Source organism: Didymella exigua (assembly GCF_010094145.1).
Source record: "Didymella exigua CBS 183.55 unplaced genomic scaffold M421scaffold_10, whole genome shotgun sequence".
NCBI classification, from domain to species: domain Eukaryota; kingdom Fungi; phylum Ascomycota; class Dothideomycetes; order Pleosporales; family Didymellaceae; genus Didymella; species Didymella exigua.
Window position 1 is genome coordinate 311,227 of NW_022984784.1, and position 21,950 is coordinate 333,176.

Below are 21,950 nucleotides of genomic sequence, written 5' to 3' on the forward strand. Positions count from 1 at the left end.
CCCGGCGCGAACACCAAAGTGGGGCGGTGGAGGTCACGTGTGCAGCCCATCCATCACCACTCGCAACATCGTTGCTGCATCACTGCGCGAGCACAGACCATGTTGGTTGCAACATGTACACATTATCTCGGCTATCCAACGCCTGCCACGCAGACCATCTGTCATTCAAATCCATCGCATCCAACACCGCCCACAGCCTTTGCACAGTCATGTACACATTGCAGTCATCCCGTCGACGCCCATCGCGCAATCCCGCAAGCCACCCAGGGCAGGTATAAACTAGAAGCAAACAAAACGAGTAAGCACCGGCTAGCCCTATGAGCCACGCTTACCTTCGGTGAGATCCTGGAACGTGTGCTTGACCAACCTTCCGCTGGCCGACACCCGCTTCTGCAGTCGCGCTTCTCGCTCGCGCGCTCGTTCCGAGGGCGTGCTGCCGTTGCCGGCTGTGATGTGTGGCAGTGCGGGGAGAACGTCGCCGCTGGGGTTCGGCTGGCCTCCAGCTATCACGGGCACCAGCCGTTTTCCTGCCTTCTGGTCCGCTTTGAATTCGAGATACTGGCGCGCCGACGGGCTCAGTGGAATCGGCGCCGCTGTTATGGGCAGGTCCGCTCCATTCTGTAGCAGGAGCTCAGCCACCGGAAAGGGCTTGCGCGTTGGCTGAGGTGTCGACGGTCGTGCGTCGCGACCAGGCGACGCTGCAGGCGACGCCGCTGCGGCAGGAGAAGCAGGATCAGCTGCCGCGAGAGCCAGGAACACGGCATGCGTCCCCCGCGATCGATCTCGGGAGTTGGGATTCGCTCGTAACGCAAGCGCGTACAAGACGTTCTGCATGTCGTTCTTCTTGACCGAGGCGAGCAAGGTCTCGTCTGGAGTCCCATAATGGGAGACGGCAGACGAGATGGGGGAGACGAATGCCCGGTCGGAGTACTTGGCCGTGATGAACCGCAGTCTTTGCTCCCTTGTTGACATCGGGCCCGGCTTGATTGAAGGATCGAGTCTCGCTTCCCAGATCATGTTACTGACACGGTTGCCAATCTTCAAGAGTATTTCGATGATATCGGGCGTGAATGAGTTGACATCGAGCGTCAAAGACCGCACCTTGGTAATGTGAGTGCCCAAGGAACGGTGAATGCCACTGCACTCGATGCAAATGACGATTCCAAGGTTGATCGACACCCAGTCGGCCTTGGACTCGGAACCGCAATCCGCGCATACTCTGTTCCCGGCATCCGCTTCGCGCACCTGCCTGAGAAGCTTGCCGTCATCGGCTGCAGGCTCCTCGCGTCTGTAGCCGGGCTTGTCGCCGACTGTGGCGTGCCTGGATGGCGCTCTGGCGCCGTAGTTGTTGCCCTTGCTCGATAAAGAGGGGCTTTTGCCAGTCAACACCGATGCAATGTCTCGGCGAACCTGGCCCGGTATCGAGTCGGTCGATGGACGATCGTTCTTTGGTGCAGATTCCACGGCGGACTGCAAAGCGTTGTTGACAGCCGATATCCACGACCTCAGGTCGTCCTCGTTCGTGGCTTGGTACACACGAGTGAAGTTTGGTGTGATGACCTCGAAGCAGAAACGCCTGTCTGCGTTACGTGCTTCGCGCACCGACGCCATGCGCAGATCTATTGGATCCATGTGGAGCTCGAGACTCTGCTTCCAGTTTGTGTACTCGGAAAGCCTGCCCTGGTCCAATACAATCCAGAACCTAAGTGTGGTCAGCAACATCTCCGCCGCACGGCGATCCTGGACTTACTTGTGCCACGCCTGCTTGTTGAGGCCCTTGGGATCGACATGACTGCCCGGCCTGCTCAGGGCCCACAACAGACCCTCCTTTCGATGGGCGCCAGGCGTCAGCTCGCTCACACATGCCCGGTCTTCCAAGTCCCTGATGCCCTTGAACTTGTCTGGTTGAGGGGCTGTAGCCGCCACGGTGGCTTTGGTGACGTCGGGGCTTTGGGGAGAGCTCGCGTAGGATGTCGACGTCGGGAGCGGCGGCGGGCTAACTGTGCTCTGGAACACCGGTGCGATGCTCGACTTCCGCCCAGGATGTTCTGAGCCGTCGGCGCTTGGTGGCGCCCTTGGCGTGCTTCCGTTGGCGGTTGCCATGGCCGGGACATTCTGCAAAGGTGCATCAAACGACTTGCTGTCTTTCTCCAGTGCCCTTCTCTTTTCTTCTCTGCCCGTTCTTTGGAGTTGGAACTCTTTGTCTGCCTCTCTGACCTCCTGGCTCAGCGCTTCCAACTGGGGGAGCATCGTCTCGATGATCTTTGCGGTGGAGAGGAAGTTGTTGGCTTGGGTGTCGGCGTATCTTGTCAGATGCGACAAGACTTCCTGGTCCTTGCGCCCGCCGTGCAGGTCTTGCATGAAGGAAGAATAGTCGAACCGCTTCAGCTCAAACTTTCGCCTCTTGTCCTGGTATTTCGAGTCCGTCTCCGCGCGCTTCTTCTCCTTTAGCGAGTCTTGCCGTTGTCCGAGATAGCGTCCGAGATACTGGTAGTAGTCCTTGCTCTCTTCTTCAAAATCCTTCCGTTTGGTCTCCGCCTGCTTGATGTCGATATTGTAGAGCTTATATATTGGATCAATGATGAGCTTCTGAATGTTGGTAGCGTTCGATCGCTCATATGCAAGAATGTCCTTTGCGATTTTGTCAAAGTAGTGGTCGATTGCAGGCTGCACAGCGCTCGCGTTCGAGGTTGAGACCTCTTTCAAAGCGTCCATGAGGTCTGACATGGAGTTGTTGCAGTTGACTTGGGCCTCCATTGCCGACTCTGCTCGCTTCAGTACCTTCTTCCAACGCATACGCATGTTTCCCGTCTTTTGCTCCAGCGACTTCATCGTCGCCCTGAAAAGTGGCCCGTCGTCCGTCTGGCTCAGATCCTCTCCCGGGCGCAGGACATCGACTTTGACCGATGCGGTTGTAAACGCCGTGGCCTGCGTTTGGACCAGACTGAGGCCATTCTCGGGTATCGCCTCGAAGATGGGAGACCGCGGGGGCATGTTATCCCAGTCGCGGTTCTCGTCTGCCGAGTCGCTCACTCGCGAATCAATCGACTGTGACGAGGGCACTCGCAGCCTCGGAGGCACGCCCAGCTCAAATCGCGGTGTGGTGGTCTTTGGGCTTTGGAGGGCGGCCTTTGCTGTGTCTGGCCAAGTCAGCTCCTGACCTGTCACGGTCGATTCCAAGACATACTCTGCACCCAAAACGCGAAGCCGGCAAGCGTCTCCAACCGGTGCGCACGCTGATCGTACTCTACAAACTTCATGCTGTCAGTGGTTGCTGTTGACGTGTAGAGCTGCGGCATACGAACACTGCAGCTGGTGCGCCATCCCCCGCCCCGCGACTCGTTGGTCTTGGGGGGAGTAAACTTCCAAGCCCACTGAAACGATACCGAGGAACTCCCGCCCGTGGTGTAGTCCCCGACCAGCTCGACCTGCGGGTTCTTGTGGAGGTTGGGGTTGGCGTGAAACTCCCGCGTCACGAGATTGTCGAGTTCTCTGGAACTCGACGCAAACACAAACGTCAGGCCATTTATGAACGTGTCAACCAGGCCCGTGGCCGCGGCCGTGTTTGGCGACACGCTCGCATAGTTCGAGGGCACCGCCAGCTGCTGGCGCACTATGAATGTGAAGTTGAAGCTAAGCTCCTCGTCGTTTGGCAACCGGATCAAGAAGGACGGCGGCCCGTCGGTGTTTGCCGGTGCATCTGGATCCTATACAAGCAATGTTTAGCATTGCGCCGTGCCGCAAACGAGGTGAAACACGCACCTGGATGTACTCGATGACGCTCTCGTCGCCCGGCTCTCGCTTCGGGCTGTATCGGGTCGCGGGGAACGCGTTCGGCGAAATGTTCAGCAGCGTGCGGCCGCGGGCGTTGGAGATGGTGCAGGCAGCGACCGAGACTGGCGCGTGTTAGCAGCGCACGCACAGGGAGCCGGGCTGCGCGGGCGACGTACATCGGGTCTGGTCGCGCAGGCACAGCGACTCGCCCTCGCCCGCTCTGCTCGCAACCTGGCCCATGGTCTCGAGCGTCTCTCAGCAGCAGCGGCGGCGGCGGCGGCGCGCAGCCAGCGTGGACGGGAAGCGCGGCGTGGGAGTCGCGGCGCGCAAGTTGGTGCTCAGGGCGCGCAAGTTGATGCTCAGGGCGCGCAAGTTGATGCTCAGGGCGCGCAAGTTGGTGCTCAGGGCGCGCAAGTTGGTGCTCAGGGCGCGCAGGCAGACGGCAGCATGCCTGGCCCGAGCAAGCGCGTCGGAGCCTCTCGAGTCCGGGTGTCAATCGACGTCGGGGATCGTACGCCTAACAATTGACATGGGCTTGTCCGGCGCGCGGGTCGGGTTGGGGGGCTACGCGCTATGGCTTGCGGCGCCGCTGCGGGGTCAACTTGGAAGTACTGTACTTCGTAGGTGGGTAGGTAGGTATCTATGTTGCCGGGTAACGCTATACGGGGATACGGGGGAGGGAGAGGGAGGGGGGGATGCGTGTCAGGCCAGAAGCAGAGAGACAGTCGCAAAGGCTGAGCAGACCCCGAGCGGAGATCGATTGCCTTTGTGTGCGTCCATCGCCAGGCAGGCGCACGCAGCCCGGCAGCAGCGGGACACCAGACGGCGCTACAGCTTGTCACGCAGGAACGAGCGTTGATGTGAGACGTCCATGGATGGGCCAAAACACTTGCTCATCACCCGTCCGTTGCCTCCTCTTCGGCCTGCCACCAAGCCACATGACGCATTCCGACACAACGTCGTCTACGAGAAATGGTGCCTCTCTGTCTCCCTCTCTCTCTCTCTCCCCCCCCTCTCTCTCTCTCTCTCTCTCTCTCTCTCTCTCTCTCTCTCTCTCTGTCTCTGTGTCTCTATCTCTCTCTGTCTCTCTCTCTGTCTCTTGGAGGAGTCCTCCAAGAGAGGACTCGCATGGCACTGGACACTAGGACCAGCATGCTCTGAGCTCTCACGTGTGCCTCTGCGAGTCTGAGTCTGATTGAGTGAGTCTGATTGAGTGAGTCTGATTGAGTGAGTCTGATTGAGTGAGTCTGATTGAGTGAGTCTGAGTTGGCGCCCGACAAAAAAGGCCCGTACGGCCTCACGCGGCGATCAGACTAAATTTCTTTCCCATTGACCTCGTTGCTCTGACCCCAACGTGCAGCATGCAGCATGGGGTCGTCATTCCCCCTCCGTTGAGTGGCTACTCATCTCCGAAGTCGTCTCGAATCACGCCGCGGCGCCTTCGAGTGTGGAAAGTGATCACCCTGTCGGTGACAGCGGTCCCTGCATTTGGCCAGCCAATGAGAGCGAGGCGCTACTTTTCGAGACGCAGCTTCGAGTCTTCATGAACAAACAACGCCATCAGCAGCCATGTCGCTCCGTGTACCAGCATTGCGGAACGCGTTCCGTCAGCCGCTGTCGAATCCTCGATTCGGCCAGCGCCGATGGGCCCAGGTCCAGGATGTGCGCTTCCTCGCGACTCACGGCACGGAAGAGCGCATCTTGTCCAAGTACAAGGACAAGCTCGCCTCCAGGGCGAGGCAGGAGGGTGTCAAGGACATCGCCGAGCTGAAGGAGAAGCACAAGGAGAAGATTGAGAAGCTGAGGAAAGCCGCCGTGGTTCCCGGAGCAACAGGGCCTCTGACGCCGCCACCTTGGCCATTGTCGACAGGCAGCGCATCGCCCGCCTCGTCCACATCGTCGCCCGCCTCGTCCGCATCGTCGCCCGCCTCGTCCTCATCGTCGCCCGCCTCGTCCTCACCATCGCCCGCCTCGTCCACGTCATCGCCGTGGCCATCACCGCCTCCAGCACCGAAGCCCCGCGATCCCAACGCACCGCCGCCCGGCGTCAAGACGCTCGACTCGTTCCTCGACGTCTCCAAGATCAGCGCACTTCCCAACAAGGAGATTGAGGTCCTGTGGAGGCTGCGCCACGCTTCGAGCCCTCAAAGCATACACTTCACCGTCCCCGCGAACACGTTCACATCGTTGCTCCAGACTGCCAAGCAGCACCCTGCATTCGTGCTACCCGTGCCGCGAGAGATCCCGGTCGAGGCGCCAGAGACCGAGCAGACCAGCGGCCAGACACAGCAAGCCGCCGAGCTGCACTATCTGCAGTTCGCCCACCCCCACAAGGACACGACGACGTTGCTCTTCACATCTCTCGCCGAGTTCAAGCTGCGCGGCGAGTTCGCCAGCCCCCACACCACCATCACGTTCCACCAGGAGCTGGCGAACAGCCACAACCTTGTCCTCGGCCAAGGCCTGGTGATTGAGAACAGAGGCATCAGCGTCGACGAGGCGAGGTGGCTCGTCATGTGCATGCAAAAGTTCTACGTGCAGAGCGACGAGGGCAGAGGCCGCGGCGAGCTGCTGAAGCAGTTCACAAGCGGCGATGCAAGCTTCCAGGTCCAGAGGCTCATTGACGAGGCTGAAAAGGCTTTGTAAAGAGTGGTGCTGGACACGGGTTGTATGGCCATGTACGATAGCTGTGTATACACAACATTTGCCCATGGCGGCGAGCTACGTGAATTGATTGTACCGTGTATCATCATGTATGGTGGGAGCTGAGTATACACAACATTTGCCCATGGCGGCGAGCTACGTGAATTGATTGTACCATGTATCATCATGTAAGATGGGAGCTGAGTATACACACAGCAACATGCCCTGTGGCGGCAGAGCTCCATAAAGTATGCCATTGCAATGTCGAGTGCGATTGGCCAACCGCGCCTGTAAAGTTGGTCGACGGCCAGAATAATGCCAGCCATTCCTGGACGCAGCCGCTTCGCTTGGCAACATGCACGCGCCCCGCGCGGGGCTGACCGAACGTCATAAACCGAAGCCGCGATTCGGAGCTCATGGCGCAACTTTTTGCCAGGCATGACGAGAGGTGCGAAGAGTCGAATGAGTAGAGCTCCAGTGAGGACTGAGTAGAGCTAGTGTTCCGAAGCCATTGAAGCATTCCACGTGCGAAATTGCAACTCTTGACTGACTGACTGACTGGCTGGCTGACTGGCTGACTGACTGACTGACTGGCTGACTGACTGACTGACTGACTGACTGACTGACTCACTGCCGCATGCCTATCGCCCGCAGTCATGGAAAAGTTGTACACTACTAAAAGACACATGCACCCACTTACACCCACATCCACCTGCAGCACCGCATATCTCCGTCCTCCGCCAGACGCGGCTGCACCCAATTAGACTCTCCCCCGTCGACGCCCGCACGACTCGGCCACAGCCCGCGCGCAAAACGCTGAGGACCAACACCTGCGCGTCGCACCGCTGTTTGCAATACCCCATACCGCGCATTGCGTGCTGACATAGACAACATGGATCTCGTCAACTCGTACGTGCTGCTGCCCCGCTTCCTCTTCCCTTCCCGTACGACGTCAAGATGCCTCGCGAAAATGGTGCCAATGGTGCCAATGGTGCCAATGGCGCGAATGGCGCGAATGAGATGGAGTACATTATGCAGAGGGCGCGCCAGGGCAGTCGCAGCTTGCCGTTCATGACTGACACTCTGGGGAACAGCTTGAACGACCGACTTCTCTTTGCGGTCCCCAAGAGTAAGACTTGTTCTGCCCAGCGTCTCGACAGGGCTAACACCAGGCAGAGGGCCGTCTTCACCAGGTGTGCCTCGACCTCCTCCACGGCTCCGACATCCAGTTCCACCGCCACTCGCGCCTGGACATTGCGCTCGTCAAGAACCTCCCTCTCGCCCTCGTCTTCCTGCCCGCTGCCGACATCCCCACCTTTGTCGGCGAGGGCCGCGTCGACATTGGCATCACGGGCCGCGACCAGGTCGAGGAGCACGAGTGCGGCGTGCCGCCCACAGCCACGACCGGCGTCGTCGAAGTGCTGGACCTCGACTTTGGAAAATGCAGTCTGCAAGTCCAGGTCCCGCAAAAGGGTGACCTGGCCAAGCCCGAAGACCTCATCGGCAAGAACGTCGTGACCAGCTTCACGAACCTGGCCGAGCGGTACTTCAGAGAGCTCGAGGCGAAGCAGAGCGGCGCCACCAACGGAGACGCCAAGGATGCGAAGCTCAAGACCAACATTAAGTATGTGGGTGGCAGTGTCGAGGCGGCGTGCGCGCTGGGCGTTGCGGATGGAATCGTGGATCTCGTCGAGTCGGGCGAGACAATGCGGGCCGCGGGCCTCAAGGCGATTAGCACAGTGGTCTCGTCCAGCGCGATCCTGATCAAGTCGAAGCACCCCTCAGACCCCAAGCTGGTTGATCTGATCACAGCGAGGATAAAGGGTGTCATCAGTGCGTTGCCCGCCCCTCCCTGTTCACCGCCAGCAGCACCACTCCCTATCACACACCCAACATGACCTAGAGACTGACTCGTCTAGCCGCGCAAAAATACGTCCTCTGCTCGTACAACATTGAGCGCTCGAAGCTCGACATCGCCAAGCAGATTACGCCAGGCAATCGCGCGCCGACCGTCACGTCGCTGGAGGAGAGCGGCTGGGTCGCCATCTCCGTCATGGTGCAGCGCAAGCAGATTGCCGTGGTCATGGACAAGCTGACCGAGGCGGGCGCTTGCGATATCCTGGTCACCAAGATTGAGAACTCGAGAACCCACGACTAGATGGCCTCTGTGGGAAAGAGAATAGAGCAAGTAGAGGCAGATGAGGTAGAGGGAAATATGCAATGGACATGTGGTATATCCAGCTTTGGAAGTACAGCCTATGGGTATCCAGCTTTGGAAGTACAGCCTATGGGCATCCAACTTTGGAAGTACAGCCTATTTGGAAGTACAGTCTATTTGAAAGTACAGCCTATTTGGAAGTACAGTCTATTTGAAAGTACAGCCTATTTGAAAGTACAGCCTATTTGAAAGTACAGCCTATGGGTATCCAACTTCCTTTTCCATGAACCATGATCGCATCAGTCATGTCCTGACAATTCGTACAGCTCGTCCGTACAGACGGCGTCCCAAAACAGCCTTCGCCAGACTCTTGTCGCATAGCGTCCGCGCCCTGCTCAGCCAAAGAACTCCCCACTGACCAGACTCTCCCACGGCTTCGCCGTCTCCCAAACCCTCTGCATAAGACTCCTCGCCCGATCAATCTGCCCACGTTAGCGCCTCCCCACATGCCCTCACAGCCACACACACTGGCACGTACCTGCGTCATCCCAAACGCCTCGACCCCCCGGAGCCGATCCATAATCTTCTCCCTCTGCCGCGGGTCCTGCGCATTGCACCCCGCAACGAACATGGGGAACAGGAGACACGCCTCCGCGCTGGACCCGCGGCGGACCTTGCTCAGCAGCTCGACAATCTCGCGTATCGCGCCCTGCACGGCCGGGTCCGCTGCGCGCTTCCCCAGCACTCGCCGGTACAGGTGCACCAGCCCGCCCCAGTGGAACATGGCGTTGGTCGCGTAGATCTCCGTCGCATCCCACGCGGGCTGTTGCTCCGACGCCGACGACGACGACGCAGAGTGCGTGCAGTGCTGCACGTGGCGCTCGCCCAGGCCCGCTTCCAGCTCCGCCTTGATGGCGAGCGCCTGCTCGTAGATGGCCGGGGTGGGATGCCAGTCCTCCCTGATATTGCCCTGGCAGTCGATGCGCAGCGGCTCGCACGCCCTGGCGAGCTCCGAGACGCGCGCCAGGCTCCCCACGCACCGGTTCGTGAAGCCCATCAGGCAGTCAATCTCCAGCTCCTCGTCGTGTGCCGCGTCGAACCGGCTCCAGTACATGGAGCCCAGCGGCGTGTCGGTTCGGCTTCCCGACAGCGACCCCAGAACGTCCAGGTACGCGAACCATCGGGACAGGAAGTAGCTCACTCGATCGGCGCGGTCGACGCCCTGCGGGCCGCCGCGCGCTAGCACCATGGCGCGCGCCATCTGCAGGTGGCTCTGCCAGGAGATGGGGACCTCGAAGGTGTTGGAGGCGATGATTTCCAACGACGCCATCATGATGACGGCTGCGAGCGTCGAGTTGGGGATTTCACGCGGGTTCGACGCGAGCGATTGCCGCAGCTTTGGGAACACGTCTTGCACCCAAACGGCGATGCGGTTGCTGGGCTCGGACTGGGCGAGCATGCGTGCACGGTGCGAGGCCGAGTACGCGAGCAGCAGATTCATGATCGAGGCATCGCGGACGGCCACTGTTGGGCGTGGTTAGCTGCTACACTGTATGCCTTGAAGAGGGAAGATGGGGTGGACCGACTCTCTGGGAGGATCTGGCGGAAGGGGTTCTTCTCGCAGTCGTGCGGGACGAGGATACGCGCCGTGTGGTTGATGAAGTGGTGGAAGTAGAGCAGATTCATCATGTTCTCCATGAGGATCGGAGGCAGCGGCTCCAGCGACTTTGGTATCCGTATCTGCACCGGCTTCGCGTAGTATCCGCCCTTGCCAAAGGCCATGTCCCGGGCGCGAGGCTCGGCGTCGTCGACGCGGAGGTCGCTGTAGAGCGCCCTGGTCCCCATCTCGGGGCTGAAGACGGCGATGGCCGAGTCGTCTTTGTTGCGCGGCGTGTCCCAGTCGGGGAGTCCCAGGTCGTAGCCATATATTGTCGACTCGGAGTCCGTGACGGGATATCGTCGTCTTGCCTCATCATCCTGACTGTACTCCTGAAAGGTGCTGCCATGAGTGTTGTTGACCAGCGACTGGACAGACAGTCGGCGAAGGTCGGAAGGCGGGTATGCGGGGCTTTGGTGGCTCGCCGAAGAGCGCGCGCTTGGGTCTTCAGAGCCTACTGAAGAGTTCGGGGTCAACGGCATCGTAACAAAGGGGCTGTAGGGTGTAGGCGGGCCTGGGTTTGGAGAATATGCCTCCGAGAGGGCCGTCGTAGGTGAGTCTGCTGAGTGACTCGACTTGTGCCGCTTGTACATCAAGTCCCCTGACCCTCTAGGAGGAGGCATTGATGGCGGAGAAAGAGGCGCTTCTGCATTGACGGATGTGAACCCGACATTGCTGTACGCGAACTCGTCCAGTACAGGACCTGATGGAGGAAATTCGAATTGCGTCTGGAATTGACTTTGGAGGAAGGGCGCCGATGCGGGCAGTCCATTGACACTTTGAGTGAACTGGCCTTGCTGATATGTGAGATTGCTTCCAAATTGGTGAGATCCCGACCGACCTATTCTGGCTAACTCAGGATCAACAACAGTAGGGCTTGGTCGAGGAGTGGAGTTCTGTGACGAAGAAAGACCATGTCGGTTCGCGTTATTTGGCGGCGCTGATGCCTCTGAGGTCGGAGGATACCACGGCAACGCATCATCCCCAAACGAGAAAGTGGGTATGAAAGGGCTGTCTGACGCAGTGCTTGATGCTCCTGAGCCCAGGTTCATCGGCTCGCGCTTTGTGCGTCCACCCCAGTTGAGTCTGATGCTGTAGTCACACGGCTCGCCTTGATGTTCACAATTCAAGCAGTTTGGCTTTTCCTCTCCACTGTACAATGGTTACTATCATCCATGTTACACGTCCAACAAGCATAGTCACCATTTGACCTTGCGCGCTTTACACGGCCAGCATCCGTAGCGAGATCTCTTCTTCGGAACGACGCCTGGTACCTTAGGTCTAGGCATGTTTTGCGATTTGAATAGCGGTGGGTCAGCCTGCAAGGGTCAAATGCAGATCAAGCGACGGTAATATCCCAGGGGTCCGGGTACGAGATCTTATATGGGGGTTGGAGAATGCCATGCGCCGCGCTGGAGCCTCAAGCTGAGAACACCGTTGAGGGAGCGGGGGGAGCGGATACTTCGATGCAACGCATGCATGCAGAGCGCCATACGACAAGTCGGCGCATGCAGCAGCAGACCTTGCTCGAGCAAGGCGTTTTGGACGTTGGCGAAATGATATTGTTTCCGATTTGTGCAGATTGATGCGAGGTGGGGACAAAGCTGCGATAAAGGCGACAGATCGGCATCCTTCCGACATGGGGGGCACGTTCAAGTGTGGGGTACAACCACCTGCAAACCCTCATGTTGCCGATCATCTCGCTGAACACCACGTTGTCTTTTGCCATGTGTCCAGCAACCAAGAAGGTCGCACCTTGAACCACAAGATTCACCTCAACAGCCCACAGCGTTGCAACATCATCACCAGCAGAGAAGGCCGACACCGGCATCGCCTTAATTTGCTGACTCGCACCTGCGCTCTGTCCCATACTGTAAGTCAGCCCTGGTGCAACATCGTGATGTGCAGGACGAGCCGCACCTGAGCGAAAGGAATAGGTACCTCGTGTGAGAACGAGCGAGTTCACAGGGTGTACCTGAGATGAGCTCGTTACACAACTTGGCGTCGTCACATGCAAGACTGGGTGTTGCTGATTATCCAAGATTATGCATGAGAAACCTGCATCCGATTTGTCGTGTGCAGATGTAATTTCATTGATGACAGCGAATGAGTCTTTGAGGTTGGGAGTGAGGTGGTAGATCGTGAAATGCGTATTCATCAGCAACTTCTATCAGATTTTGCCCAGCGCTCCATGCCCGTCGTACGCTATGCATGCAAACTATGCCGTCTTCACCCTAGAAAAGCCAAAGAAGCAGAAATGGGATTCAAGAAGTGGCTGCCAAACGACTGCAGCGGGGTGCGGGAAAAAGCGGACTCGACGACTGCCCGGCTGCCGTGTTTGGCGTAGGGAGAGGTGTAGCAGAGACGGTATCTCAGCTCGAGAGGAAATTGCTCACATGAAGTCGTCACTGCGGTATCGTTAGCACCCATGTATCCATGCTGGGTCCATCTCTACTTACTCGCCAAAGTCGTCGTTGTCGTATGCCGATGTATCCGCGCTACGGCCAACGTCCCTCGAGGCGTTCAAGGTGGTCTTGGTCTTGGCCGCCTTGGTCTTCTTTCCACCCTTCTCAGCGGCCTTCTCCTCCTTCATCTTCTCGTTACTCAAGGTAGTCAGACCGGAAGCAATCTTCTTGATCTGGTCGCTGGGCAGGTCCTTTGCGATACCCTTGCAGAGTTCCTGCAAGAACAGGGAGTATTGTCCCTTCTTCGAGTTGTTGCTGAGGAGAGGGATAAGGGTCTCGCGCAGCTTGAGGAACTGATCCTTGGTGTTGGGGTTGAAGAGGGGCATGGCGCTGAGGTCGATAGAGTTGGTGGGGTCGCCCGAGTCGGAGACGGTGATGGCCTTCGCGGTCTTCGATTTGCCAACAGAAAGCTCGCCAAACAGCTCCTCGGCCTGAGCACGCGAGCCATCCTGCTCTGCCTGTCGCAGCCTCTGGCGGCGCTCCTCCTCGGTCTCCTCCTCAGACTCGTAGTCCTCCTCATCCTGCCTCCGGCGCAGAGCCGCTTGTCTGTGCTCCTCGATACGCTGTGCTTTTGACTTGTGGTTTGCCTTTGCTTCAGCGTCTGCCTTGGCCTTGGCCTCGGCAGCCTTCTTCGCCTTCTCGCGTTCGACTTCCGAGTCTTCGGCGGCGTCCCATGAGTCTAGAACCTGTGGTGGATGTCAATGGGATTCGTTGTGTATGGCGGGGCAGCGGCTGTGTAGGCGCGGGGCATGGGCTGACGCACCTCGTCTTCCTCCTCATCGTCGAACTTTCCGCGGCGGGCGATAACGGGGGCAGGAGAGCCCGAGTCGGAGCCAGAATCCTCATCGTCTGTTTTTGGGGTCAGCCATGGTGTTTGTAGTGGCCAGGCGCGGTGCAGTCATCGTCGGCGGCGCACAAATTCTGAGTATGACGTACCCCACTTTCCCGGAGCCATGATTGTAGCGGGGTGTGTATGCGCGAAGACGGTGTTTGAGTGTGGTGACAAGATGCTCACGGGTGAGGCTCGGTGTTTGTGTGAGATGTAGCGGAAAGGAAGTGGGGGAAGTGAGTTGTTTCGAAATTACGAGAGAAGTAGACCGCGGCGGACAACAATGTGGGTCGCGAAAGCCGGCTCCGTCAAAAATTGCCTGCGGCCCAGTCGGGCTGAAGCCTGCCCGACATGTGAACCTGATCCGTGGTTTTGCAACATGAGCGTCAGTCTGCTGTGCTGCCTGTGCATGTCTGAATTCTGAAATTTTCCTCCGTTATATTTATGCACTTGCCCTACTTGCGGATCACCTTCGTGACATGTACATTGACTTGGGAGGCCAGGCAGTGCTCGTACAGTATCTCGAAAAAGCAGTCTAACATATGGTATATGGCTATACTATGTCGAAACAGATGATCTAGTTGAACCTCTCAAAAAAACACGGTTGGCGACCTCGAGCTCCCACTAACAGTACTTTCCAGGTTGTCAGACCCTAGGCCTGGCTTTCACCCTGCTTCTTCTTCCCCTTTCCCTTGACCTTCTCCACAATCTTGCCCATGGTACCAAAAAGCTTACCAAACCCAAAGCCCCAGCCCTTGATCCTCACGCTCCACACAAAGAAGTACACAAGCGCCCAATTACTGATGCAGAAAGCAAGGAAGATACCAAAATCCCTCCACTTTTGACTTGCTTGAATGTTGAGAGTGGCAAGGTAGTCGTTGCCGGTGGTATAGGGGCAGTACATGCAACCACTGGTGGCTTCGGGGTTCAGCAGGTAGCCGGGTGATTGTTGGACGAAGCTGCCGGCGTAGCTGGAGCATGTCTGGCCGGATGGGACGTCGAAAATGGCGGTCTCGGTGTCGGCACATTGGACGGGTATACCGTCGAGTGTCGCTGCGAGGACGCCTCCGATCCAGTAGGTGGAAGGGTTGATGTAATACCTATGATGTGTTAGTATACGTCTTGAAGATAGGGCAAAGTGAATACGTACATCCAGTACTTCCAAAACACCGGAAGCATAGAGTATGGGCGAACAACACCGTTGAAAAGACCAAACATGACGAAGAAGAAGGGTAGCACATTGCTTATGACCGTGAAGGAGGGCGCAAAAGCGCAGATCCACTGGCCCCAGCTGCTAATGAACAGCCAGAAGAGCATTGTCATAAGGAAGACGTAGCCAGCTGTGGAACTATCGGTAGGCAGACCGGTTGGAAAGTACCATAAGAGCCAATACAGAACCGAGCCGACAATGGCACTGGGAATCTCACAAACAACCTGCGCGGTGACGAATGCAAACCAGCCGTAGATCCTAGATGGCAGTTCACGTGCCTGCCACAAAGCCATGTTCTGGTAGAACTTGGGCACGACAGCGTTGACAATCGTCGGCGGGATCAGAATAATCAAGAAAGACGTGAACATCCTGTTCTGCATATCGCCGATGGAGTTGCCCAGCTGCCAGAATGTAAATCCGTTGAAGATACCGATGATGACAGCAGTGAAGAGCTTGCCATAGACGTATGAAGAGTCACGCCATTGCTGGACAAATGTACGCTTTGTGAGCATCGTAGTCTGCAGCCAGACCGGAGCAGCAAATTCAGATTCCTCTCCAGCATCCTGGCTGGCAGGAGCCTTCTGACTGCGCTCGCTCTTGATGCGGTCAATCTCGTGGAGGACTTCCTTGGCGTTGTCAGACTTGAGCCATTCCTCGTTCCAATCGATGCGAGTGCCGTCCTTGCGCTTGACTGGCTTCGCTGCAGTCTCGAGGATGAACTCCGCTACGTTCTTGCTGGGATGGCATTGGATGCCGCGGTCGCCAAAGTACTTGATCACGTCCTTGCCATTCTCGCCGACAGGGCCGAAGTAGAAGGTATTGCCACCAGGGTTGAGAGCGAGAATCATGTCAAATTGCTGAATGAGAACGCTGCTAGGCTGGTGGATGGTGCAGACGATTGCCTGGCCAGCGGCTGCGAGCTTCTTCAGGAAAGTGACGATTGAGTAGGCCGAGTTGCTGTCAAGTCCACTGGTGGGCTCATCAAGGAAGAGCAGGAGCGAAGGCTTCGCTGCAAGCTCAACACCGATCGTGACACGCTTCTTCTGTTCAACGCCCAAGCTCGATACGAGAGCGTCTTGAACATCTTGCAGTTCGAGCATGTCGATGATCTTGTCGACATATTCGATCTTCTCCTGGCGTGGAATGTTCTTATCCTGACGTAAAATAGCAGAGAACTCGAGAGCCTCGCGGATAGTGGCGGTACCATCGTGAAGGTCCATCTGTTCGCAGAAACCAGTGCCACGCTGGAAGTTCTTGCCTAGGCGTTTACCATCGACAAGCATCTCGCCAGAGACGACACCGGTATTCTGACGCTGAGAAAGCGTGTTGAGAAGCGTAGACTTGCCAGCACCTGAAGCACCAACCAGGGCAATCATGACTCCAGGCTTCGCGTATCCGTTGACCTTGTTGAGAAGTTTACGTTCGCCGCCCTGGTAAGGTACGGTGTATTCGACGTCCTTCCAAGTGAAAACACTCTCGCTGCTCGAAATCGAGGCCAGGGCTTCTTCCTCCTCTTTGGTGCCGTCACCGGAAGAGCTACCGCTTGAGTCGCCGGCTACGACCTTCTCCTCGTCACTCGTCTCTTCTTTGACAACCTTCTTCGCGCGCTTCGACTTCTTGAAGACCAAAGCACCACCACCACCTTTCGAGAAGGAGAGGAATTCGGTCGCCCATACAGTGACAAGCAGGTAAAGAACCGAGAATGCGATGACCACGCCAAAGTTGCGCCAAAGGTGGGACCTTGTGTATTCGAACGAGGTCTGCAGATACGAAGCTCCGCTGACGGTGTTCGAGTTCGGCTGTGCACCTGTCAAGCTGCAGCCCTGGAATGCAGGATCGATACCAGATCCTTGGGGAACAAGTTGAGATGGCGAGCATTCCATGACTCGATTAGAAAACTCGTTGGTCAGAACCGCCTCGAACGAATATGCCACGGGGTTGATGTGGAATAGCCAACCAAACCAGATGTACTTTGAAAGCAGCTGTGGTTTAGGGATAACGTAACCGGTGAATACGATGAGAATGTTGAGGGCTAGTCCGGCAAAGCGCACAGCGTCGTCGATAGTCGGTGACATGGCGGCGAACATTCGGTAGAGCGATGTGATACAGAAGGTGGAAATGTAGATGAAGAGGAAGTAGATCCAGAACTTGCCAGCATCCAAATCAAGACCAGTCATGAAGTACATGATGATAGAGAAGGGAATGACCTGAGCCAGCAGGAGCGGGATATCCTGGAGAACTCTAGCCAGGCTGACAGCGCTTGGTCGATAGAATGCGTAGTCTTTGTGCCTCTTGACAACGTGTCTGCCAGAGACCGCCTTCATCAGCTCGGAGAGTTGCAGCCAACCAAGGAACAGAATGGAGAAGAACGCTGAACCTCCTCTTGTAAAGGCGCCAGACGTGTCTAAGGATTGTCCGTAGAAGAGAGAGCCGACGATCAGACCGTTTGAGATAATGATGAAGAATTTGGTATATAGCGTGGTCTTGTCGCCCCAGGTGAGCCAGAACTCACGTTTTGTACACGCTAGGACCTGTCGTACGAACGAGACGGTGAAGGGTGACTTCTTCGACTTGAGCTTGCTGTTACTCTTGCTCTCAGCAACAGCACCCTCAAACTCCCTAGCGTCAATGTAGTCGCTCCTCTTTAGGACCTCCTCGTAACTCGCAATATCTCTTTGGATTTTCTGGTATGTCTCGGAGTTTGTGAAAGCTCGCTCGAGATCCTCCGGTGTTTTCGGAGCGCTATCCTCGTATCCTTCTCGGAACTTTCGCTCAGTAGGGTCTGTGACAGCGGTGAGGAAGTCTGCAGTGGTCTGTCGCTCGGGGCAGAAGAAGCCCAGATCGAGGAAGTACTGTTTTGCCTCTTTTGCAGGCCCTTCGTAGATGCAGCGACCCTGGTCAATGACCATGACCTTGTCCATCTGTTCGTAGATGCCCTCTCCAGCTTGGTAGAGAGTGACAAATGTTGTGCGGTTGCTCAGGTCAGTCATGATGCGGAGGGACTTTGCGTAGTCGAGAGCAGTTGAGGCGTCGAGACCTCTGGTACTGTTGTCCCAGCACACGACGGTGGACTTGGCAGCAAGTGTCTCTGCTATAGACACTCGCTTCCGCTCTCCACCAGAAACACCACGGACGTACTCATCTCCTACCGGTGTGTATTTCGTATGTGAGATGCCAAACATCTTCAGCAGAGCTTCAAGAATGATTGGAATTTCATCTTTCCGGCCTTTCCTTGTCTTGTTGGTAAGAGCGAATTCAAGTGTCTGCCAGACGTTCAGGTTGGCGAAATGAACATCGTCCTCTTCGTTGTAGTTCACTTCACCGCAGAACTGCTTTGCTTGTTTCTCTGCGGAGATGCCTCCGTAATGGACGTCTCCTTCGACAGCTGCGTAGCTTTCTCGGTTGTTCGCAATTGCCTTGAGGAAAGTTGAGCACCCGGATCCAGGCCGTCCAAGTACGAGCATCATCTCTCCATCCTTAAGAACGCCGGAGAAGTCATTAATGAGTGTGCGGGTTTGTTGGTGGCGGTTGAGGCGCAAAGCGGGAATGAAGCGTGTGACGATGCGGTACAGGTCGGGACCGAACGTCCCAATAATCGCATCAGGGACGGTCTTTGCGAAGGTGGCGGTAGATCCGACTCCCTTGACGTTGAGATTCTTCCAGACTACACCGACCTTCTTCGCTGACCTGCCATTTTTCCTCTTCTCAAAGTATCCCTCTTTCATAAAGTCGCCGAGTTCGAAGTTGTCTTCTTTCTCAGCCGCCACAGCAGCTCCTGCAGCCTCTTCGCCTTCTATAGCAGTCGAGTCACTGGTGTTGGTATGTGATACGCGGGATGCTTGATGGGAGACACTACGGCTAGTGCTTTTTCTGCTGGGGCGCATGAGCCCTTCACGGTTTTGCTCTGAGCGTGCGGTCTGGGAACGTGTGCGTGATAGGAGCACAAGCTCTTCTTGAAGAGCATGTATGTCCGCCGTTGCAGTGGTAGGGTCGAATCTGCCCGCATCAGGTTCACCCCAGGTTCCAGTCCTAAGGACGCCGTTTGGACTGCTGCCGTCACTGCTGTTGTCTGCAGTTGCTACTCTTTCTTGTCCATTCTCAGTGTACTGGCTCTCGTTGTGCCATGGATTCCTCCTAGGGTCCTGATCGCGACGATCTCGAAGACTAGAACCCCACAACATATTTGAGGATCACGTCTGTTTGGAGATAGTCGGTAGCCGAATTGGGCAAGAGCGGTTGAGCTCGATGACGGAAGGACTTATTAACGTGCAGTTGAATATAGTGAAGCAGTCGAGAGAAGGACGCAATAGCACTCAAATATGAGCCATGGGGAAGAGGAAATCAGCTTCGTTGACAGACTTAACTGCGGCCCCAACACTGTCGTCATTCCATTGAAGCAATGGTCCTGCCGAGCAATACCCGCGTCTAACTTTACGACGTCACCGTGAAATTTAGGCATCTTGTTGAGCACTAACAACGCCCTAACACACAAACTGAGGAAGTGCAGCATATATTACCAATCACCGCGACCCGCTGTATCGGCACGCAACCGCTGGAAAAGGTTCCGTCCCTGCATATATTGGCCAGAATATGGATTTGTGGATTGATCCTGAATCAAGTAGTAGATGTTACAGGGTGATGTCTGACAAGCTTGCGGCGATCGTCCCGCAGAATTTCGGCAGCGATCCGTGACCGTTCGTTGGGTACAGATGTAGCGCATTTCTAAGCAGAGGCTCCGCGGGCGCAAGCCGATCTGCGATAATGAGGAAAGTTATTAGTATTTAGGCAAAGTGCCGCCTTGCCCACGGCTTAGTAATAAGTATTGCATCTGTAAAGAAGTTGTTCTTTCTACAGGCTTCTGGTTCTCATCTATGCTTTCCACTACTTTCATCACAATTGAAGGTATGCCCTGCACTGCACCTTCAGATGTTTGCACGGGCCATGTGCCAAGGCGTCAGCAACTTGCATACCATCGGAGTTTGGAGTTTGGCGGTGTTTGTGGATGAGAACAGCCCTTGGCTTTGCTCAAAATGTAGCTATGTTCTGCGTTTTTCATAATCAATGGGCACCATGTATGCATTTTGTGCAATTCACCAGTACGTGTGCAAGGTTGTCTTACATCATGTTAAATCTGTGCTGAAACGCTGTTTTCTGCGAAAAGAACCGCGAGCGTAGGTTCATCAGAAATCTATAGTGGGTATTGCTTAGGAATCCGTACGCTTGCTTGCGGCTCCGCACGACCGCCTCTCCTTGAATACGCTGAACGCTTAATACTTCGGTTCGATGAGCTCAGGGATGTCCCGAGGCTTTGCATTACCCTCCAGGATGTTGAAAACCGCAGTGAACAGAGGAAAGTCGGCCTCTTTGCCCTGTGACTTCAGGAATTGGTTCACCTCAATGGCTGTGCTGGTACCTTGCAGCTTCTGCCCGTTGAGTTCCTTTTCCTCGATGGCACTGATAGATTCTCCGCGCTCAACGGCCATTTTTGCACAGCGGAAGTTGCGGCCACCCGAGCAAGATGTGATGACATCCGCCACGCCACAGCTCTCTTCTGTGAAAGTGCTGGTGCGAGCGCTCTCTCCGAAGAACATCTTGCCAAACTTGACCATCTCGAGGATGCCTACACGCATCACGGCTGCCTTGGCGTTGTCACCCCAGCCCAGGCCGTCGACGAAGCCAGCTGCAAGAGCAATGATGTTCTTCAGAGCACCGCCAAGAGACACACCAGCGACATCGTTCACCAGGTGTACGTGGAAGTAGGGGCGATGGAAGAGCTTGCGGATGTTCTCGTGCGAGAGAGGGGGGTACTCGTTCGGCAAAGGAATCAAGTGCGCGGATCGCTTGCCAGGCTCGATCTCAGGGTTGATCAAGTTGACTTGCGAAGAGCTTGGTGACCCGCTTGGGGTCGGGTGACGAGAGTCCATTGGCGGTGGGTCGTACGCGACAGTGGTCTCCGAGTACAGCTCCTTGGCGATTTCAGAAGCAATATTTGCACCCGACAGAGCACCACAGTAGATGTTCAGACCCTTGCCAATAGCCTCTGACATAAGCTGGATGCCCTTCTCGCTCACATCAACACCCTTTGTGCAGCAGATAGCTCGAGCGTATGGCAGGGTTTTGCCTGACAATTGAGAGCATGTCCTGGCGATGAACTGATGCGGGAGCACGAAGACGAGCATCGTGGAGTCTTTGCAGGCGTCGGCCAGGTCGGGGTTCGCGATAACGTTTGACGGTAGTGTAATATTCGGTAGGTACTTGACGTTCTCGTGTACGTTGTTGATGAGCTCAGAGAGCTTCTCGGGCTGATCTGACCCATTGTAGTGTCGTGAATTCTTAGGAATTGTGTACTCCTCTTCAAACACCCACATCTGCACCTGCTCTTCGAAGAGAGAGGGATTGCCCTTGGTGTTCTCAGCCACGAGCTTTGCCATTGTGGTGCCCCTAGCCAGTATTAGCTGGCTCTCACAAAGTCCTGTCTCTCTTCGAAAGAAGATTGCGGACTGCAATTGATGCAGGATACAACGTACCAGTTTCCGGAGCCCACAATCGTCACTTTGTGCTTACGCTGAACACTGAGTGTCGCCATAGTTCTGTATAGACCGTCTTTCGTCTGTCGATGTTTGATGTAGGTGTTGACGTTCGTCGGCGCTTTTCCTGCGAATATGGGGCGGTGACAAGCTCTGACGTAGCTCGATGGCGAACGCGGGGATAAGGACAATGGCCTTAGTAGCTTGAAGAAAGCCAGCTTATATGTTTTGGCAGTCTGGGTGAGAGCAGAAAGTCAGAAATATGACGTTCAGCCACACCGCGGCTCAAGCTTTCAGCTGCCACGCACCGATAGACTGTTATCTTCTGGAAGCGGAAGGAACACTCGAACCTCGGCTGCCTGTGATGCGGTAAGACCGAAAGATGCGGCGGACAAGACGGAAGATCGCGATGGCAGTGACTTACAATGCTTGGAAGGCGGGGCGTCGGAAGTGAGGCGAAGACGAAGCTCTTTGGACAAGATACTGCTGCAGATTGTTGAATGACGCAGCCCGCTCAACACCCTTGCGAGGATCGGTCATGCATGCCGGAAGTCGGGGCGAGCTAGCTGATCAACGCTGCAGGACAGACATATTGGCCAATGATAACATTGCGCCGCATCGAGGCTGACAGTGACAGCGACCATCCATGGTTGACAGGTGCGGCGGTTCTGACGCAGGTGACAGCTC

General features: G+C 56.3%; 8 protein-coding genes across 8 annotated transcripts; 2 read left to right on the plus strand and 6 right to left on the minus strand.

Annotated features, from left to right (window-relative positions):
• Positions 1-315: 315 nt before the first annotated feature.
• On the minus strand, positions 316-4,014 carry M421DRAFT_59940 (ArfGap-domain-containing protein; the record flags this gene model as incomplete). The annotated part of the gene is made up of 7 exons (XM_033595730.1): positions 316-1,702; positions 1,751-1,948; positions 2,033-3,115; positions 3,184-3,254; positions 3,306-3,707; positions 3,763-3,896; positions 3,951-4,014. 7 exons carry the CDS (start codon positions 4,012-4,014, stop codon positions 316-318), a joined length of 3,339 nt encoding a protein of 1,112 aa, XP_033449878.1.
• A 1,329-nt stretch (positions 4,015-5,343) lies between these two features.
• Positions 5,344-6,420, plus strand: M421DRAFT_60326 (ATP11-domain-containing protein; the record flags this gene model as incomplete). Its single annotated transcript, XM_033595782.1, has 1 exon — positions 5,344-6,420. The coding sequence occupies one exon, from the start codon at positions 5,344-5,346 to the stop codon at positions 6,418-6,420; it is 1,077 nt and encodes a 358-aa protein (XP_033449879.1).
• A 636-nt stretch (positions 6,421-7,056) lies between these two features.
• On the plus strand, positions 7,057-8,841 carry M421DRAFT_419419 (ATP phosphoribosyltransferase). Its single transcript, XM_033592105.1, has 4 exons — positions 7,057-7,326; positions 7,512-7,546; positions 7,594-8,250; positions 8,337-8,841. Exons 1-4 carry the CDS (start codon positions 7,310-7,312, stop codon positions 8,573-8,575), a joined length of 948 nt encoding a protein of 315 aa, XP_033449880.1. The 5' UTR covers positions 7,057-7,309; the 3' UTR covers positions 8,576-8,841.
• Positions 8,842-8,970: 129 nt separating this feature from the next.
• M421DRAFT_60345 (uncharacterized protein) lies at positions 8,971-11,521 on the minus strand (the record flags this gene model as incomplete). The annotated part of the gene is made up of 4 exons (XM_033595784.1): positions 8,971-9,057; positions 9,114-10,099; positions 10,162-11,384; positions 11,436-11,521. The coding sequence occupies 4 exons, from the start codon at positions 11,519-11,521 to the stop codon at positions 8,971-8,973; spliced, it is 2,382 nt and encodes a 793-aa protein (XP_033449881.1).
• M421DRAFT_125394 (uncharacterized protein) lies at positions 11,410-12,525 on the minus strand. The gene has a single exon (XM_033587327.1). The coding sequence runs from the start codon at positions 12,388-12,390 to the stop codon at positions 11,653-11,655; it is 738 nt and encodes a 245-aa protein (XP_033449882.1). The 5' UTR covers positions 12,391-12,525; the 3' UTR covers positions 11,410-11,652.
• Positions 12,279-13,795, minus strand: M421DRAFT_419421 (translation initiation factor eIF3 subunit). Its single transcript, XM_033592106.1, has 4 exons — positions 13,634-13,795; positions 13,461-13,546; positions 12,692-13,383; positions 12,279-12,640 (listed from the first exon to the last, which is right to left on the minus strand). The coding sequence occupies exons 1-4, from the start codon at positions 13,650-13,652 to the stop codon at positions 12,625-12,627; spliced, it is 813 nt and encodes a 270-aa protein (XP_033449883.1). The 5' UTR covers positions 13,653-13,795; the 3' UTR covers positions 12,279-12,624.
• Positions 13,796-14,048: 253 nt separating this feature from the next.
• Positions 14,049-19,306, minus strand: M421DRAFT_419422 (ABC drug exporter AtrF). Its single transcript, XM_033592107.1, has 2 exons — positions 14,677-19,306; positions 14,049-14,626 (listed from the first exon to the last, which is right to left on the minus strand). Exons 1-2 carry the CDS (start codon positions 18,915-18,917, stop codon positions 14,179-14,181), a joined length of 4,689 nt encoding a protein of 1,562 aa, XP_033449884.1. The 5' UTR covers positions 18,918-19,306; the 3' UTR covers positions 14,049-14,178.
• A 281-nt stretch (positions 19,307-19,587) lies between these two features.
• On the minus strand, positions 19,588-21,622 carry M421DRAFT_419423 (NAD-dependent glycerol-3-phosphate dehydrogenase). The gene is made up of 2 exons (XM_033592108.1): positions 21,264-21,622; positions 19,588-21,177 (listed from the first exon to the last, which is right to left on the minus strand). Exons 1-2 carry the CDS (start codon positions 21,320-21,322, stop codon positions 20,004-20,006), a joined length of 1,233 nt encoding a protein of 410 aa, XP_033449885.1. The 5' UTR covers positions 21,323-21,622; the 3' UTR covers positions 19,588-20,003.
• Between the last annotated feature and the right edge of the window lie 328 nt (positions 21,623-21,950).